The 20610-nt window shown below is 38.0% G+C and overlaps 1 protein-coding gene across 10 annotated transcripts in view; it reads left to right on the top strand.

Moving 5' to 3' along the window:
• The window catches only part of epb41l3b (erythrocyte membrane protein band 4.1-like 3b), a 58334-nt gene extending 40224 nt beyond the window's left edge, over window positions 1-18110 (top strand). For 8 of the 10 annotated variants that reach the window (XM_082172966.1, XM_082172967.1, XM_082172969.1 and 5 more), the window contains 9 exons: window positions 224-289; window positions 2818-3006; window positions 4700-4762; window positions 6556-8391; window positions 9859-9939; window positions 10584-10682; window positions 11517-11597; window positions 12420-12519; window positions 17354-18110. In XM_082172966.1, the coding sequence (XP_082029092.1) occupies window positions 224-289; window positions 2818-3006; window positions 4700-4762; window positions 6556-8391; window positions 9859-9939; window positions 10584-10682; window positions 11517-11597; window positions 12420-12519; window positions 17354-17400 (2562 nt within the window). In that variant the 3' untranslated portion in view covers window positions 17401-18110. The remainder of the gene's footprint in view (window positions 1-223; window positions 290-2817; window positions 3007-4699; window positions 4763-6555; window positions 8392-9858; window positions 9940-10583; window positions 10683-11516; window positions 11598-12419; window positions 12520-17353) is intronic. The other 2 variants (XM_082172965.1, XM_082172970.1) reach the window with 2 other exon arrangements.
• Window positions 18111-20610: the final 2500 nt, after the last annotated feature.

Genomic DNA, 20610 nt, shown 5'->3' with positions numbered 1-20610 from the left:
GAACGATTTTTAGAATTATATCTTTATCGTTATCTTTATAGTTATCGTGCTTGGTGTGAACGGGCCTTTAGTCTGGTTCAAGCCATTTCAACAGGAATCATCCATCAGCTTTCACAGTCTCTGTCATCACCACATGTTTGCTTGTGTTTATTTTGACGAGTGAAATGTTTCAGATGTGGATTTAGTTCCTGAAAGCGTTTTCTTTCCTCTATTCTTTCTCTAGTATAGTTTCATAAAACGGATTAAAGGAGAGAACGTGTTTGTCAAGCACAGTAATCTCATGTTGGAGGTTTGTGAAGCATGAGGTGTGTGTGTGTGTGTGTGTGTTTTGGATTAAACTTCTGCTCATATGAGCCAGTGAACAACTGTAAACTATAACTGTAGTCGATCCTAACAGCACTTGTTCTTATTTTAGTTTCAAGCCCTCGCATGAATTAAACCATTTGAAATTTCCAAATTGCACAAACAGATCTTAGTGTTTAACATGATCACAGTGTGATAAACGTCAATGAAACACTGAAGCCCAAAGTATACTTGTTTTTTTCCGCTACAGTCGAACAAATAGCCTTTTAAAGTTCACTCAATTTGATAGCATCGTTCACAAACATGCGCTTTAGAAAGTGTCATCTTTGCCCAGTGTCTGCGCTATTTCTCTCCAGAAGTCATGAACGATAAAAATGTCGTTGCACTCTTTTAAACTAAAGTTGCGGGCGTTTGTTGTTCTTCAGGTGTTTTGTTGTTGTTGTTGTTCTGTTTTTTTTGTTTCGTTTTCTACTGAGAGACAATGGTCCAGTGCTGCCACCTTGTGGAACAACTGATTAGTGCAAAACGAGTATGTGCGACATGCGTTTACATAGTACAGTCGTACTTACCTGGTGACAAAATTTGCATAATACGCACTTGTACACCATAGACTGTAAAAAATATGGACAAAGCGTCTGTGACGTCACCCATAGACTTTCTGAAGAACGGATTTGAGGCCGTTTATGGGGGGTATGGGCGGCGCCATCTTGTACGATATTTCAATACAAATGTTTAGAAAGGATACAGAGGTGGTATGATGTGTTGTGTCAGATCATGGCCGAGACGTCAAATTTCAGGAATTCCACTCGGCGCAGCCTATGCTCGTTATAAGCTGTCAATCAAGCTGTCAATCACGCCCTTATTTGTCATACATTTTATATCTAAATACGATCGAAACTAATGAGTTAGAAAAAAATTCACCCCCGTCACAGTTGTCAGGCACTCGGAACCTATCGAGAAATACAATAAAAGTCCATGGGACCAACCTGTAAAAACATGGATTTATGCTGTGAAAACGGACATTTTAACATGGGGGTCTATGGACATTTGCTCCCTTTTGGGACCTTCCCCTTGCGGATTTTCGATGTATTGCAGTTTTTCGCACTTCCGGGTAGGCTTCATTTTTCAGATTAGAATGTTGCCGCTTGTTGTACACGTACAAACCGCAGTACACTTTGGGCTTAATTATTTTTTTAATACTGTTTTTATTGCATTTTCTTGAACACTTACACAACAATGTACATCATATGTCTGTAGCAACACATATAATAACAAAACAAACAAACACCGGGGCTCGTATTACATGAAGAGTGCAATAGCACAAACCAACATTGGATACTTTGTGCTTAATTTAGCAGGAAGCTTTAAGCAATGAAAAGTGTGGAAGCTTATTTCCGCCACGGAATAAAAAATAAATAAAAAAAAGGTAATTGCGACTTTAAAAAAAAAAAAAACCAAGTTTATATCTCACAATTCTGACTTTTTTATAAAACATTTTTTTTTATAAACAGATTTTAATAACCCTTATCCTAACACCAGAGAAAATTGCACGATGTAAAATCATATTTTTGAGTTTATAACTCGCAACTCAAAAAGTCGCAATTACCTTCTTTTTAAAATTCCGTGCGGAAACACACTCCCAATCACTGCGTCTGGGATCACTTACTTTCTAAATGGGTATTACATTTGAATTTGAATTTACAGATAAAGAATATGGTTTGTATGAAGGAAATTCTGGTACTATATCCGCCATGTTGTTATTGTCACATGACCTGCCAGCGTCAGTTGCGTCGCTTCACTAGCATTCATAAATCCTCTCCCGTTGCCTCATGGGATAGTAAAGTGTCTATGAGATGAACACTTCAGAATCTCACCGGAAGATGTACAGTCAAACCAGCATTTATTCAGACACCTTCAACATTTCTCACATTATCACAGTTTATTCACTATAGTTTAGAAAATACTAATAAAATATGAGCAGAACTCAGTTGATATTTGACTGGTTTTGTCCGTCCTTCTGTTAGACTGTCTCACACATGAATTATGTTGAATATCTGTCAGCTGTTAAATTTAACTACACAATTAGATAATACCAGTTTAGCTCAACCAATCAATGCTTCATTTTGTTCAGTCTGTGTGTAAAAAGAGCATTAGCAATTAAAGAACAAACACTTCAGCAAAACGTTAATAATACCCAAATGTTACTGGTAGTCACTGGATGAAGAACATTTGGGGATAATATGTCACAGTTTACTTTATTTTGCTATCTTCACTTACATAAATGAACAATAGTGTCTAGGAAAAAATATATAAAAAATGATATCTGGTGTCTTAATAATATTTGATTTGACTATTTACCTTTCGCCCACTGTGAATCCGCACACATACTCTGTTGGCACATACTCTACAGTAGGGAAGTATTTGATTTTGGACGCAGCGAATGACACTTGTTTAAAATCTCTGTAATGCCCCGCCCCATTTTGATCTTCCGCTGTGCTGTGATTGGTGGATCAGGAGACAGACACGCCCACAGAGCTAAAGCAGCATCAGCTGAGCGTCAGTGAGCTGAAGAGGTCGTTTTTGGAGATGCGTTGTGAAGCGTCTGGTGTGAACGAGTGGGACATGAGGCTGTCCTCATCCCCTCGACTCTGTGCTCGACTGGACGAGTCTTCATCCATTAAACCACTCGTGTGCGCACTGGAAGTAAGACGTGTGCGGTTGGAGTGACACTAATGTTCATTTAACAACAGATCTGCTGAAAATCTGCTCTTTAACTTGCTAACTGTTAGTATTCCGGTGGTGGGACACTTGGCATGCGTCTTTTACACATCACATATTGTAATAATCATCAACATTAGGTATCATTTGAAAGCTTAAACACTGGTTTGAAACGGCACTTTAAAACCTTTTAGCGGCTAAATTTTTGTTAAAACTTGGTTAGACGTATGGCTTTGATTTTATTGCGGTTTTAGAGCCAAATTATTTTGGAAAATATATATTTTGTATAATATAAAAGTACATTTTCTTTAGTGCTTTCACTTCTGCAATAAGTATTCAAAGCATTCATGACCTGCAGCCATTTAAGTTCAGATCTGTGTTAACTGGTTTAGAGAGATAGTTTGACCAAATATGAAGATTTATTTACTCACCTTCATGATGTTGTTTTATCTGTGGAACCAACACAGAAAGTTTATGGAAGAATCTTCATGTAGCTCTTTTCAATAGTGAATATTAACTCTAAAAATAACAAAAACTCTGTATCATAATTGTTCGAGTTGCTTGGGCTCGTGTTTGGAGTTGATATGAGCCGTCAAATGGAGAAAATGAAATAGCAGTAATGGGCTTTTTTTTAATGGCATGCATTTCTGCTGAATGTTTAGAATTTCTATCATATATAGATGTAAAACATCTTGTGTAATCTTAAACTGCTGTGTTTTTTTGGGCCATGCTCCAAAAGTGCCTATTGTATTCGCTAGTGTTCTTCTTTTTCTTCTTCTTCCTCTTTCATGGCAGCCCATTGAACCGTATGGTAAAAAGTTATTAGAGGACAGTCTGAACATTAACCACACCAACTTTGGAGTCTCTAACTCAATCAATCCCTCTAGCGCCACCAACTGTCCAAATATAATCACTTTTAAACCATAAGGGCTAGAAACTAAATTCAAGATGATTCGATTGTCATTGAATTTTCCCGAAAAACATACTTTTTCAAACTAGTCTTGGACTGTTTTGCTGATTTTCACCTAAATCATCTTCAGACCATGGCGACAAAAAACATGTAATTCAAGTTGATTCGTCAAACCAATCTTTTTTTTAGATCAAAGAGCACGGCAAAATTAACATGAGACTATATCTCCACAACGCTTAAGCGTATTCTTACCAAACTTGGTGTGTGTTATGACATTGATGACCTGTGGGTACCTGCACAGTTTCAGCACAGTGCCACCTAGTGGTCAGGAGAAATGAAAATTTGCAGCTATTGTATAACATGCATTAACATTTCTACTACTACTATTAGAATAACTGAGTGAATAACTTTATTTCACAGTGTGTTTGGAGGACTAACTCGACGACTCAACCTGGTTGTGTGTTAAGCTTATATTGACTCAGAGTAAAACATCATAAACATCATTCCTGACTGTCAGGTTAGAGGCGTTTGGTAGTTTCCTAGGCAGAGTTAAACTTTTTATTTTTTATTTAGATTGAAGCATTTTGTTTGTGAAAGTAAACATCCATCCTGTGTGTGTTTTTGTTTTTTGTTTTAACGTGACTGATGATTATTCCTGCATGATCACTCATTCTATGCTTTATAAGAGGCATTTTCACTCCACCAACCTCTTATAGGTTTAGCTAATTTAACTCTGATGTTTATCGGCCCTGTCTTCTGTGTCTGTAGATGTCAGAGGAGGATAAAGCCGAACCTGAAGATGTTGCAGTAAAGCCGGATCTCAATGTTGAGGTTAGACATTACTGTTTATTACATCATGCATGCATGTATTCACTGCTCGCATTTTAGGCTGTTTATTTTATTAAGACAAGAGCATATGTGGGTCATATTTCATGCCAAAATTAAAGTCATTTTCAAGTCATTTTTCTTCTCCGGAAAATGGAGAAAAAGACAAAATTACAAAGTAAGAAATTAGGTTTCATTTTATTTGAATGGTCCCTTTAACACATTCTGTTGATTACAAGTAACGTTGCACCTACATTTCTACTAACTCTCATTAGAGTGTTAGTAGAGTATTAGTAGACTTGTAGGGTTAGGGTTAGAATAAGCTGACATATAGATGCAAAGTCTGTTGGGAGACTATCACAATAAAGAGTTAGTAGATATTAAGCTGACAGTCTACTAATACTCTAATGAGAGTTAGTTAACATCTAGTTGCAAAGTTACCTATAGTCAACAGAATGTTCAAAAGGGATCATCAAAATAAAGTGTTACCAAGAAATTAGTTTCACCCTAAACTTACGGAATTCCAACCTCTTTGGAAACGGTTCTGAAATACAGTAGGAAAAGTGATTTACTCAAACAAACTTGATCTTCTGAAGCTTATTTAACCCAGTGCCATGGGAACTCATGGGGAATCATGGGAACGCCTGCAAGAATCCAACTTTTGCCGTAATCTGTAAACCCTCCTTCACAGTCAACATGTTTCCTACAGTGTGCTTTATGAAACACTCGGCGTGTCCGTCTCACTGCAGGTTTTATCGCAGTCTTCAGACTCAAAGGGATTTTCAGAGGAGAATCCGTCTGACTGTGAGATGCCATTGGGATTTGTTTAATCTGTCTGGGAAACTTGTCTCGGAGATTAATAAAATGAGATTTAGATCTGCTAAACCATTGTGATTCACAGGTGAATCTTGGTCCTGTTTTCTGCTTGACATCTGTTGGATCGGCTGCGTTGGTTTAATATCACACATAACTCTATTCTCAAAGAACAACTGCTTCTTCTGGTTTATTATGATCCATAAATTCTATAAATGATCCATTATGGGCTGATTTAGAGCCTTGACTCTTTTTCCACAGCGAGTGGCTGTTTGATTTGTTGATGTATTTGGCGTTCTCTCATCATAGATAATATTACTGCTGTCGTTTCTTTCAAGACCTTCTGTAAATCTACAAATTTATGTTGTTTCAAGAAGCTTGAAACTGAACCTTCGAGACCCTGAATTATGAAACAAAAACATATGAGGGTCGTATATCTCGGCCGCTGGCTTTAGTGAAGGACAGACATTCAGATCAGATCTTCTGGAATCAAAATAAATGGGATTATAGGAATCTTGTCAAGACAAGCCAGAGGAACATGGAACAGTAGTCCATCAGATACGGCGGCTTAAAGTAACATGCAGGTATTGTAAATCTTTCAGATCAATAAGCGGATTAACTAATTTGACGTGTGAGAGAGAGTTCACGTTCACATCACGGTAATATTGCATGTTTTAATGTTTTCTTCTCGCTCTCTAGTGAGTTATTCATCATTTTAAGACAGTAGAGAGATACAGGAATGTCTGAGAGGAAGAATTATGACCAAAGGACTCGAATCTGAGACGCAACAGCTTCTATGCTGCAAACACACACTTTGTTGGTAACTTTGGGGTCACTTGTTTCTGAAATATTTATGGATGGTACATTTTCTCAACTCACAATTGTGGCGGAGCTCATTTAAATGTTGATGCTGTTGATACAGCAAGTGGTTTTGCTCTGTAATAAACACTGTGAGAGTGACATGAAGTGTGCCGTTTTTGTCCCAGAGTTCAGTTGCCCCACAGGTGGAGGTGTGCTGTGAGACACGGGCTCAAACTCCCTCTGCTGGTGAAAAAGAGAAGTATATGAAGGCCCTGAGTGAGGCCATCGCGATGGGGAGACGCTCTTCATGGGCTTCGAATAGAGAAGAAGGTGTCGGTCTGGAGGATCAAACGTTAAACAGCAGAAGCTGTCATGAATACTTGCTCCAAACCAGCTCAGAAACTCCGGAGATTCCTGCTGGAAACCCAGAAATCATTGGACATGAAAAAGATGAAGATTTATTTCACATCTGGGATCCAAAACGCCAAAATATTGAGATTGAAGATGAAAACAGGGAAACTGCAATGGAAGAAACCACCAGAGAAGACATTCCTGTTGGAATCCCAGAAATTATGTGCCGTGAAGATGATGATGAAGATTTGCTCCAAATCTGGGATCCAAAACGCCAAAGTATTGAAGTTAAAATCAAGGAAACTGCAATGGAAACTCCATCTGGAGGAGAAGAAACCAGTTCAGACACTCAAGAGATTTCTGCTAGAATCCAAGAAGTGACGTGCCATGAGGAAAATGAAAATTTGCTCATAATCTGGGATCAGAAATGCCAAAGTATTGAGGTTAAAGAAATCAAGGAAACTGCAATGGAAGAAACCACCAGAGAAACCCAAGAGATTCCCACTGGAATCCCTGAAATGATGTGCCATGAAGATGATGATGAAGAAGGTTTGCTCCAAATCTGGGATCCAAAATGCGAAAGTATTGAAGTTGAAATTGAAATCAAGAAAACTGCAATGGAAACTCCATCTGGAGGAGAAGAAACCAGTTCAGAAACTCAAGAGATTCCTGCTAGAATCCCAGAAATAATGTGCCGTGAAGATGATGAAGATTTGCTCCAAATCTGGGATCCAAAACGCCAAAGAATTGAGGAAGTTGAAATCAAGGAAACTGCAATGGAAACTCCATCTGGAGGAGAAGAAACCAGTTCAGAAACTCAAGAGATTCCTGCTAGAATCGAAGAAGTGACGTGCCGTGAAGATGATGAAGATTTGCTCCAAATCTGGGATCTGAAAAAACAAAGTATTGAGGTCAAAGAAATCAAGGAAACTGCAATGGAAGAAACCACCAGAGAAACCCAAGAGATTCCAGCTGGAAACCCAGAAGTAATTTGCCATGAAGAGGATAAAGATATATTCCACATCTGGGATCCGACACACCAAAGTATTGAGATTGAAGTTGAAATCAAAGAAACTGCAATGGAAACTACATCTGGAGGAGAAGAAACCAGTTCAGAAACTCAAGAGATTCCTGCTAGAATCCAAGAAGTGACGTGCCATGAGGAAAATGAAGATTTGCTCCAAATCTGGGATCAGAAATGCCAAAGTATTGAGGTTAAAGAAATCAAGGAAACTGCAATGGAAGAAACCACCAGAGAAACCCAAGAGCAGAATGAGAATGAGATGTCGGCGTTGTTCCACAACCGCATTGAGAGTTTTGAGAGTTTTGATCAAGAACGCGTTGACGAAGCATTTGGAGAAACGTTTAATCGTTCTCAGCTCTTGTTTTTTAATGAAGAGTCCATCAACTTGGAGACTCAATATTATGGAGAATTTCCACTTTATATGACGTCTGATTCATCAACTGAGCAGAACCAGATAGAAGACCAACCTCCAGCGAAGACCATCAACATTAAAGATGAAGACGAGCAGTCAATGTTTCAAACGTCAGATATTATGAAAACAAAAGTGTTGCCCGGTCAAAATGAGGAGGATGAAGAGAATGAGCTGGTTTCTGGATCACAGGAAGAACAGGAAGTAAAGCAGGAAGTGCATGAACATGCAGTAGAGGTAATCAATCCCAGAATGCATCTGGGTCACCGTGTGTTTCTGAGCTGACACCGGCACTGACTAATGACGGAAATACTCTCTTTCTTCTTTCTTCACGATTGGAAGTGTGTGATGAATGTGATTGATCACATTAAATACACAACGCTGCATGATCACAGATGTTGTTATAACACACACACAACACACACGCATGTCATGAGCAGCTGGACTTTTCCATTCACCTCTCAAACTGCTGATTTTGTCTTCAACGCATGGTTGAATAAGAAACCAGTTGTGGCGTTGAGTCCACTTTTATTTCAGATTGATTCAAAGCAGAAAAAAACAGTGATAAAGTTGCAAAATCCACCATTATGAAACAATGTGAGCTATAAAGCAGCTTTTCAGAAGATAATGTCATTATTCTGTTCAGTGTTGATTGTTTAGTTCAATTACAGTGTTTAATATTTCAAAATTCATTGTTGATTCAGTTTAGTTCAATAACAGTGTTTAATATTTCAAAATTCAATGTTGATTCAGTTTAGTTCAATAACAGTGTTTAATATTTCGAAACCAATTAAATTTCAGCTATAAAGCAGCTCTATAGAAGACAATAATGTCATTGTGCAGTATAATGTTAATTCAGTTTAGTTTAATAACTGTGTCAATGTTGCAAAGTTTATCAATTATGAAACGAATTGAATTCCGCTGTAATCAGCTCAAATTCAGTTCAATGTACACAGCCGTTCGAAGTTTTGGGATCGGTAAGATTATTTAATGTTTTTAATAGAAGTCTCTTCTGCTCACCAAGGCTGCATTTATTTGATTTAAAAAATGTAAAATTGTTAAATATTATTACAATTTAAAATAACTGTTCTCTATGTGAATAAATAGTAAAGTGTAATTTATTCCTGTGATCAAAGCTGAATTTTCAGCATCATTACTCCAGTCTTCAGTGTCACATGATCCTTCACAAATCATTCTAATATGAGGATTTGATGCTCAAGAAACATTTATGATTATTATCAATGATGAAAATAATATCAGGTTTTTTGATGAACAGAAAATTCAAAATAACAGCAATTACTATATATTCACATAGAAAACAGCTGATTTACATTGGAATAATATTTCAGAATTTTAACTCTATTTTTGATCAAATAAATGCAGCCTTGGAGAGCAGAAGAGACTTCTTTTAAAAACATTAAAAATCGTACCGATCCCAAACTTTTGAACGGCAGTGTAAAAATGTAAGAATGATGTTGACAATTTTTCCTGTTTAATGTCCTAAAATGTCACATTACAGCAGAAAAATGTTGAAATGTTGAATTATAAATACAGTAGTGTTCCCTCATCACTTAAATGGAGTAATTGTCTACAAGTATGATTAACTGAAGTGTCAGTGTTCCAGCTGGATGTGAAGCTGATTGGAGGTTTTTCGATGCAGATGCGCTTGGAGTCGAGTGTTTAAGAGTGATTTCTCTGTTTCAGAATCAGCCGTCGGAGGAGCCGAGTAAAGACGTTCCCGTGGTTCACACCGAGACCAAGACCATCACGTACGAGTCTTCTGAGGTAAACACTCCTATTCCTGAGGACGTTTATGGCATGACGGCTTTGTCAAGTCAAGTCTCCTTCATTTATACAGCGCTTTAACAATATAGACTGTTTCACAGCAGCTTTACAGTGATAATAGGAGATTACAGTAACAGAGATTGTTAAGGCTTTAAAGCAGCTTCAGAATAAAGTTATTGTCCAGATAAAGTCCCCCGGACCCCCCCAATCTGTATTAAAACTGCACATTTTAGAGTGGCCTTTTATTGTGGACAGCCTAAGGCACACCTGTGCAATAATCATGCTGTCTAATCAGCATCTTGATATGCCACACCTGTGAGGTGGATGGATTATCTCGGCACAGGAGAAGTGCTCACTAACACAGATTTAGACAGATTTGTGAACCATTTTTGAGAGAAATAGGCCTTTTGTGTACATAGAAAAAGTCTTATATCTTTAAGTTCAGCTCATCAAAAAATGGGGGCTAAAACAAAAGTGCTGCGTTTCTAATTTTGTTCAGTGTAAATACGTAAGATCGCAGTGAAAATACAGACCGAAAGACAACGAGCGCAGCGCTGAAAAGGGGCGGGGCTACATAAGCTCTATAGGTATGCGTGTTTAATGCTTGTGTGTGTGTGTGTGTGTGTGTGTGTGTGTGTTTGAAGGTTGATGCGAATGGCGACTCGGATCCAGGCGTCCTCATGAGCGCTCAGACGATCACATCAGAGAACAACAGCACCACCACCACCACACACATCACTAAAGTCAGTGCAAACGCTCTCGGTCTCATCTGTGTGTTTACACTCATCCTTCCCTCACGGCTCAAAATGATCCGAAAGCCCTATATTTATTTATTTATTTACAAAAAGCTTATTTGATTAGATTTTTTTAATGCAATTTTTGGGAGATTTTTCGGGGGTTTTTTTTATTTTGTTTACCTTTAAATTACTCTATTTGATCAATAAATAATCAATAAATAGTAATTAATTTAAGCACATTCTTTCAACTTAAATTCAAAATAACTCACAATTTCATGCATAAACCCTTTTAATTCAGCTCTAAATATCTTACATTGTGTGTCTTTGTCGACCTCTTGTGGAAAAATAAAGAATATAAGATGATATTTCATGACTCTAAATGGCTTTATAGCTCTATATGGAGTAAATGAGCTGTTCCTCTGGGTCCTTCTTTCTTCAGTATGCATTCAGATACACCAAAAATACACATACACACAAAAATTTGTTTTGGTAAATTTTTTTGTTTGCATTTTGAGCATTTGTAGGTTTTTCTATGTGAACTGAAGCATTCCTCGCATTCCATTCATTCCTAAGGAGGTCAAATTGACACGAGAGGGATGGATGATGGATTTGTTACTTTCTTACATTTCAACCACAAAACTCCTCGAATCCTTTACATTTTTGGGGTGTATTCGTGGTTCAGGTCTTGGACCCCTCTGATGAACTCTAAATTTTCAACAACAACAAAAATCCATGTCAGAATTTCCCGAGTGAAGGATGAGTGTTAAATCAGGCAGAATCACAGAATCCAGGCGTGATTTTGATGTCGAAAGCGTAACCGGTTTGATTGTGTTTCGTCAGACGGTGAAGGACGGCATCTCGGAGACTCGCATCGAGAAGAGGATCGTGATCACAGGAGACGCAGACATCGACCACGACCAGGTACAGACATCACTTAACCTGTGTGAGGAAATAACCTGTGTGAGGAGATAACCTGTGTGAGGAGATAACCTGCGGATAGATAGTGATCTGTCTAACACACTGCATACACGCTGACAGAAGAGGAACATGAAACCTCAGTGTGTCTCGCTGACATTAAACACACAAAACACAAAAATCTAATATAATTTTTAAATGAAAATGCATTATTTTTGAATTATTATTATTATTATTGTTTATTTAATTGGGAGTTTTAGGACACCATTAGGTCACCTGATGGAGTTTTAGGACACCATTAGGTCACCTGATGGAGTTTTAGGACACCATTAGGTCACTTGATGGAGTTTTAGGACACCATTAGGTCACTTGATGGAGTTTTTCGGTTCCTTGCCACTGTTGCCTTTGGCTTGCTCAGTTGGGGATATTTTGGGGATATTTAATCTAATTTTATCAATCAATAAATTCCTCTTGAAACAAACTTTGTTGTATTATTTTTATTTAATACTGTGAAGCAGCTTTGATACAATCTGTATTGTGAAAAGCGCTATACAAATATACTTGACTTGACTTGACTTGAAATTAAATAGCATAATTTTGGAGGTTTTTCCGGCTATAAACGAATCAAAATCTTGTAATCATTCTTCAGATCTTTATATATTAAACACACTTTATGATGCATGCAATTACAATCACAGTTCATTTTATGATATTGAATAGTTTGTGTAACATTCAAATCATTGATGTTGCTCTATAAACACACACGTTGATTGACTGATAATGGTTGTGCGCGTGTGTGTTTCTCTCTGCTGGTGCATTGTGGGTCAGGCTCTGGCTCAGGCTATTAAAGAGGCCAAAGAGCAGCACCCAGACATGAGCGTCACTAAAGTAGTGGTGCATAAAGAGAGCGAGATCTCGCCTGCCGAAGGTAAGAGCGATTCATGAGTCAAATTCATACGCTTGCTTTCATTTCATGCATGTGATCAAAGACATCCGCGCTCACGTGTGTGTGTGTGTGTGTGTGTGTGTGTGTGAGGATGATCACTCATTCAGAAATAATGATCTTGTGTGCCGCTTGCAGCTTCATGTTTGCGTAATGTAATGTTTATCTGTGTGTGCTCGTGCACGTGTGTTTACAGGATATTTCCAGAACCGTCTCAAAAACATCCAGGTCATATTTCACACCAAAATCAAAAAATTTAATTATTTCACTTAAAGCAACAACATGGAACTTTTCAACCTTCATAATATATTTCCAAGACCCTTGTGATGGTACATCGACTTACAATAGGTTGAATGACACGTCTGCCATAGCCTGACAGGGTCTGTATCGCTTTTACTGGCACTATGTAACTTCGGTGTTCGGGTAGTAACCAGAGCACAAAAAGAACTACAAAATTCGACTGCTTTACGGCATACGTCACTTCCCCCACCACTTCCTCACATTCGGCCGTGAGAGCTGCCAACCAGCGTTTGTTTTCGTCATGGCCGAAGCAGCAGCAGCGAAACATAAGAAGTCCAAGGTTTTGTCGGAGGAGAGTCGGAAGAGGAAAAGGGTGATAGACTTAAAGGCAGGACGAGGATCAATATTGGTCGAGCGTTTGCTCGCTGGCGTGAGCTTAAGGAGGAGGAGGGCTGCCAGACCGATTTTTGGTATAACTATATAAATAAGGTAGCAAAGCAGCCACTAAAACGGTGTCACCTTTCTCTGCAATATTTTTCAAATAAAATGCTAAAGATTTTCACAGACAATGCAAATGACTACTACATGCTAAACTGTTCTGCAATAAGTTTTTAGTTTTTATCCTTGTGTAAACCTATCTTGCTGTTATACCGTTTCAAGTTTACTTTTACACAAAATAAAAACTAAAAACTATGATACAAAATAAATACTATATATAAAAAAGCAAGCAATGTCATTATTTATTTATTCTTCGTTTGTGATGTCGCAATACATCATACTTTCATAAAACCATGTATCATACTCTACCTTGTCTGTGGCCCACAAGCCGGTGCTGGATAAACAGCGAGCGTGCGCGTGCGACAGTAGGATGCGGTGGCTAAATTATTTACGACAGCGGTAATGGACAATTCCGCTTCCAACCTGTAGGGCGGGTAGGATTAATATAAATGTTGTTGCTTTAAATTATAAAACTTAAATAATTTATCATTTATTTATTTATAATAAATTATTTATTTTCTTGTATTGTGACATTATTTTCATTTCACTGTAGTGAAAAAAATATATTATTTGAAGAGTGAAATATTTATAAATGATATAAATAAATAGTTTTTGATATGATTTATTATTTTATATATTATACAGTGTTTCCCATAGGATTTGGTGGTGTTTTAGGACGCAAAACAATTAGAATATAATAATAATAATAATAATAATATTATTATTATTATTATTATTAATCCTATGACAGAAATAGCCATATATTAGAGAAAAAAATTACACTGTATAAAATTAATGAAAATAAATATTTCATAAGTATTATTTTACTTTGTTACAGTAGGGAAGTTACAATACTTTTTTGACCAAATTTTTTTATTTTGACTGAAAACTGGTTGTGCTTTTATTTTGACGGAAAACTGGTTGCGCTTTTATTTTGGCTGAAAACTGGTTGCGCTTTTATTTTGGCTGAAAACTGGTTGGGCTTTTATTTAGATGGAAAACTGGTTGTGCTTTTATTTTGACGGAAAACTGGTTGCGCTTTTATTTTGGCTGAAAACTGGTTGCGCTTTTATTTTGGCTGAAAACTGGTTGTGCTTTTATTTTGATGGAAAACTGATTGCGCTTTTATTTTGGCGGAAAACTGATGGAGCTTTTATTTTGACTGAAAACTGGTTGCGCTTTTATTTTGACTGAAAACTGATGGCGCTTTTATTTTGACTGAAAACTGGTTGCGCTTTTATTTTGACTGAAAACTGGATGCGCTTTTATTTTGACTGAAAACTGGTTGCGCTTTTATTTTGACTGAAAACTGATTGCGCTTTTATTTTGACGGAAAACCGATTGCGCTTTTATTTTGACGGAAAACCGATTGCGCTTTTATTTTGGCGGAAAACTGATTGCACTTTTATTTTGATGGAAAACTGATTGCCCTTTTATTTTGATGGAAAACTTGTTGCGCTTTTATTTTGACGGAAAACTGATTTAGCTTTTATTTTGGCGGAAAACTGATTGCGCTTTTATTTTGGCGGAAAACTGATGCCGCTTTTATTTTGACTGAAAACTTGTTGCGCTTTTATTTTGATGGAAAACTGATTGCGTTTTTATTTTGATGGAAAACTGATTGCGCTTTTATTTTGACGGAAAACTGATTGCGCTTTTATTTTGACTGAAAACTGATTGCGCTTTTATTTTGACGGAAAACTGATTGCGCTTTTATTTTGATGGAAAACCTGTTGCGCTTTTATTTTGACTGAAAACTGATGGCGCTTTTATTTTGACTGAAAACTGATGGCGCTTTTATTTTGACTGAAAACTGATGGCGCTTTTATTTTGACTGAAACCTGATGGCGCTTTTATTTTGATGGAAAACTTGTTGCGCTTTTATTTTGACTGAAAACTGATGGCGCTTTTATTTTGACTGAAAACTGATGGCGCTTTTATTTTGACTGAAAACTGATGGCGCTTTTATTTTGACGGAAAACTGGTTGCGCTTTTATTTTGACGGAAAACTGGTTGCGCTTTTATTTTGACTGAAAACTGGTTCAGCTTTTATTTTGACGGAAAACTGGTTGCGCTTTTATTTTGACGGAAAACTGGTTGCGCTTTTATTTTGACTGAAAACTGATGGCGCTTTTATTTTGACTGAAAACTGATTGCGCTTTTATTTTGACGGAAAACTGGTTCAGCTTTTATTTTGACGGAAAACTGGTTCAGCTTTTATTTTGACGGAAAACTGGTTGCGCTTTTATTTTGACGGAAAACTGGTTGCGCTTTTATTTTGACTGAAAACTGATGGCGCTTTTATTTTGACTGAAAACTACGGTTTCTGTGAAAACAGTTTTACAAACGCATTTCATTAAAAATCTAGTGAAGTGCTGTAATCGTCCGCCCACAAAAACAATGGGAAAAAAATAATTGCAGATGTGAAAAATTATTCGTAAATGTTGTTCCTAAACGCTAAACGCTAATCTCACAGCTCGTGAAAGAGCGCTTCGATTGTGAAACACACAGCGCAAACAGACTATAATACTTATAGTATTAAATCATTTTATGAAGTCTTTTTGTTACAAAGCCATATTGCGCTTTCGATTTTAGTTCGTTTCACAGATGCTTTGCTAAAGCAATGGAGCGAAACACCGATAGAGACACGACAAGAATCGTGTAGAAATTGTTCACATCCTTGTAGAACTTGTAATTACAGCTTGTAAACTGGGAATTTTCTGAGAACTCCTACTTGTACCACATGACTATTAAGCCCCGTTCACACTGCCAGCGACACGCAGCGACAAAGCGACATGATCCCATTCATTTCAATGGAGCGCTGGCGACTTCCGGCGACACGAGCGACAGTGACCGTTGGCGACAGAATGTGGGCGTGTCAAGCGACACGAGACGCGCGACAAAAGTTCAGAAATTTCAACTTTATGCAAATGAGAAGCGATTTTCGCGAGCGACAACCAATAGGAAAGAAGACTTTCAGAGGAGCTCAGCTCACGTCACCGTCTCGAGTGCAGACAGAAGAGTTCGAGGGCGATTTCACTGTTTTATATGATTTGACTGTAACCACATACATGGATATAATAAAATGATGCATGGAAAATAAACTATCGACAGTCTCAGTGAGTTTAATTCACACATTTAGTTCGAGTTTTGTAATTATGATGCAAGTTTAGCACTGCTGCAGATCATTTTACAGTTTCCCCTGCATTATGTTGACTATTAGGGACAAGAAAATTGATTATTTGTCAAATTCGAATGACGTTTTAGTAATGTATGACAGTATGAGTTAATCTGTTGATTGATCGATCGTTAATCCAGTAGGCTAAATGATTTAATCCACTGAACACTGCTGTGGTAATATAAAAACACTCTCCCAACAGCATACTGTTTCTTTTGAGCCTAAATCCTAGTCAAATTAAAATGATATAGTTGTATATTTCACTTGTGATGGTATTTTGTATAGATATGGCCAGACGTGCAGTCTACCAGTCACATTAGAGCGACAGCACTATGAACGCCCACAAGCGACTTCACAGTACAGAGACTAGCGACATGCAGCGACAAAATCGCTGGCAGTGTGAGCGGGGCTTTAGACTACGGCGCAGAGTCTAGGAAATTAATAGGAAACAATTGTTAAATATTATTTATTTATATTCGATTTTTGTATTATTTAAAATAATACGATTTTTTTTTGATATTTTTTTTATTATATGTATTTTGTGTTTTTTATATATCTATATATCAGTTTGTTGCGCTGCCTTTTATTACTGTAATGTGAAGGAAAATAATATATTTAAATTATAAAATATTTGTACATAAATTTGTTGTACCTCCATTTTCCTTGCCTCTTATTACTGTAATAATAATCTGATGTGATGTTTGAGGGTTAAATGTGTTTAATTGTGATGAACAATAATCTGACAATGCAAAAAAAAAAAAAAAAAAATGAATAGGCTTCAAAATATGAGTTATTGTGTTTCTGAGGTGGATTATGATCCGGATGTGTTTTTGCAGAAAGTCTTTCACCTGTTCTCAAAGCGACTGAAACTTCAGATGTTTTCTTTGTGTTTGTGTTGTTTAGGAGTAAAGTCCAAAGATCAGCCGAAAGAACAAACACACGACCTCTGACCTCAGACGACACGCTCTTCATCGTGAAAACCATCAGCTCACAAAACATGATGATGATGATGATGATGATGATGATGGACTCCAAACAGAAGTGTGTGGGGGGGGGGATCTTTGCCTTACAACGACGACTCAAAATCTTTCATTAATGCCAGATTATTTATAGTCCAGCGCCCCCTTGTGGAGACCGTGGGAAACACACGTCATGAATTTCAGTTTTTCTTTTAAAATTTCACCTGGACATTTTTCTTCGCAGGTTTTGTGAGACTCACGCAAAATCATTTTAATTTCTACGAACAGAAAAGCGGCTCAACACGAGAGTCGTTGGTTTTTAAGTCCTGTACATAGAGAACTCAAACTCGCCCGGGGGAATTGACACGTTTCTACTTGAATCATAAATGTATTTTTATTGTTTCACGGTTGTTGTTTCTCGCACTAATAGATTCAGCGTTATATATATATATATATGCAAAACGACGCCACTGTTTGAAGGGCTTTTGGTAAGTTTGTAAACCGGTACTGAAACTCGCACAGTAGAAATCCCTCTCGTCTTGACCTTTGACCTTTTCTTATATTTGACCCTGAGAGGTCGTAGTGTTTGTAGGAGTGAGTAGAAGGGACGGGATCGAACCAGCAGATACAGAACAATAAATGCAATTGATGTGATTAATTTTGAGCTTTTATTTTGGAATAAAATATTGTTGAGATCAGCACTCTCTGTGTTTTGTGTTTATTACACGTGTAGAAATATCACAATAATCATTTGTGTTTCGTTTCCATGCATCTGTATAATTAGACTGAGACCGAGTTCATGTAAGTTTCAGTGTTAATGTGATTATGCTCATAAATTGAGCAGTACAATTTTATACATTTTAAATATTTTCATACATTTTAGCTTTTTTTATTATTTATAAAATTATTATTCCTGAAGTTTTAAGAACCACATATAGAAACACACACTCACACTCACACACTACCATTCAACATTTTTGGGTCATTGTTTTTTTGTTTTGTTTTTCAATAGAAATTAATACTTTTCTTCATCAAGGACGCCTTAAACTGATCAAAAGTGACAGTAAAGACATTTATAATGTTACAAAAGATTCTATTTCAAAATGCTAAATCAATCTAAATGCTGTTCTTTTAGAACTTTTTATTAGTCAAAGAATCCTGACAGTTTCCACAAAAAATGAAATATTGTTCAACATTGATAATAATCATAAATGTTTCTTGATCATCAAATCCTCATATTAGAATGATTTGTGAAGGATCATGTGACACTGAAGACTGGAGTAATGATGCTGAACATTCAGCTTTGATCACAGGAACAAGTTACATTTTATTATATATTCACACAGATTCCACATACATTGGAATAATATTTCACAATTTTACTGTATTTTTGATCAAATAAATGGATCCTTGGTGAGCAGAAATTTTAATGGGGTGCAAATATTGTGTATTAAATCACACTTCTCTCATACACCCATGTTTTCCAAGACTTGGAATCCTGGTTCTGAAATAATACAAATATATGTTGTATCTTGTTTTGCGCATCAGCATGCAGTGACACTCAGTGTCCACCAGATGTCCTCAGAGCAGTGACACTCAGTGTCCACCAGATGTCCTCAGAGCAGTGACACTCAGTGTCCACCAGATGTCCTCAGAGCAGTGACACTCAGTGTCCACTAGATGTCCTCAGAGCAGTGACACTCAGTGTCCACCAGATGTCCTCAGAGCAGTGACACTCAGTGTCCACCAGATGTCCTCAGAGCAGTGACACTCAGTGTCCACCAGATGTCCTCAGAGCAGTGACACTCAGTGTCCACTAGATGTCCTCAGAGCAGTGACACTCAGTGTCCACTAGATGTCCTCAGAGCAGTGACACTCAGTGTCCACCAGATGTCCTCAGAGCAGTGACACTCACGGCGCTGATCCACTTGTCCGACACGACTGTCGCGTGGTGTCGCGACGCCTCCCCACATTGGTACGTTGATGGGGGTTTACCGCTATGGGCGTGGTTTTGACCCAGCGGGAAATGTAGCGTATCAGAACAGAGGACCTGCGAGAGACTTCCCTCCGTCTCCATATGCTCTACTTCTATTGGATAGACGCGTCGCGTCTGACGGAATTCATTTGCATAAAGATGGGCATCGGCCAGCTTTTTGACGCGCAGCATTTTTTCAAATGAAGCGCCGCCTTCCCGGAATGCTTTGCGGGCGCGACAAAGTCGCTTGACGTCACCCATAGGAATATAGTGGAGCGCGGCGCGACAGAAGTGTCGCACGGACAAGTGGATCAGCGCCGTCAGTGTCCACCAGATGTCCTCAGAGCAGTGACACTCAGTGTCCACTAGATGTCCTCAGAGCAGTGACACTCAGTGTCCACTAGATGTCCTCAGAGCAGTGACACTCAGTGTCCACCAGATGTCCTCAGAGCAGTGACACTCAGTGTCCACTAGATGTCCTCAGAGCAGTGACACTCAGTGTCCACTAGATGTCCTCAGAGCAGTGACACTCAGTGTCCACCAGATGTCCTCAGAGCAGTGACACTCAGTGTCCACCAGATGTCCTCAGAGCAGTGACACTCAGTGTCCACCAGATGTCCTCAGAGCAGTGACACTCAGTGTCCACCAGATGTCCTCAGAGCAGTGACACTCAGTGTCCACTAGATGTCCTCAGAGCAGTGACACTCAGTGTCCACCAGATGTCCTCAGAGCAGTGACACTCAGTGTCCACTAGATGTCCTCAGAGCAGTGACACTCAGTGTCCACTAGATGTCCTCAGAGCAGCGCATGATTCTCCACAGCTTATGGTGTATGAAGTTTATTTAATTGTTTTATAGCAGTGTTTCCTCAGCTGAACAATCCAGAAACACACTGAATAACAGTACAAGCCACTGCAGGTGTGTGTGTGTGTGTGTGTGTGTGTGTGTGTGTGTGTGTGTGTGTGTGTGTGTGTGTGTGTGTGTGTGTGTGTGTGTGTGTGTGTGTGTGTGTGTGTGTGTGTGTGTGTGTGTGTGTGTGTGTGTGTGTGTATGATTGGACAAAGATTTTATGGTCCTACATCTTCCAAAGACTATAGCTTATGTATATATATATACATCGTCTCTGGAAGGCATAGGACCATAAAATGTTTGTCCAATCATTGCATTCGGTCCGAATGATGTCATACCTGTAGCAGTCAGGTGGTACAACTAGAACTCAAAAATACA

Source organism: Leuciscus leuciscus (assembly GCF_965113295.1).
Source record: "Leuciscus leuciscus genome assembly, chromosome: 6".
NCBI classification, from domain to species: domain Eukaryota; kingdom Metazoa; phylum Chordata; class Actinopteri; order Cypriniformes; family Leuciscidae; genus Leuciscus; species Leuciscus leuciscus.
Note: the sequence above shows the minus strand (reverse complement) of the source record. Positions and strands in the feature narration are given on the sequence as shown.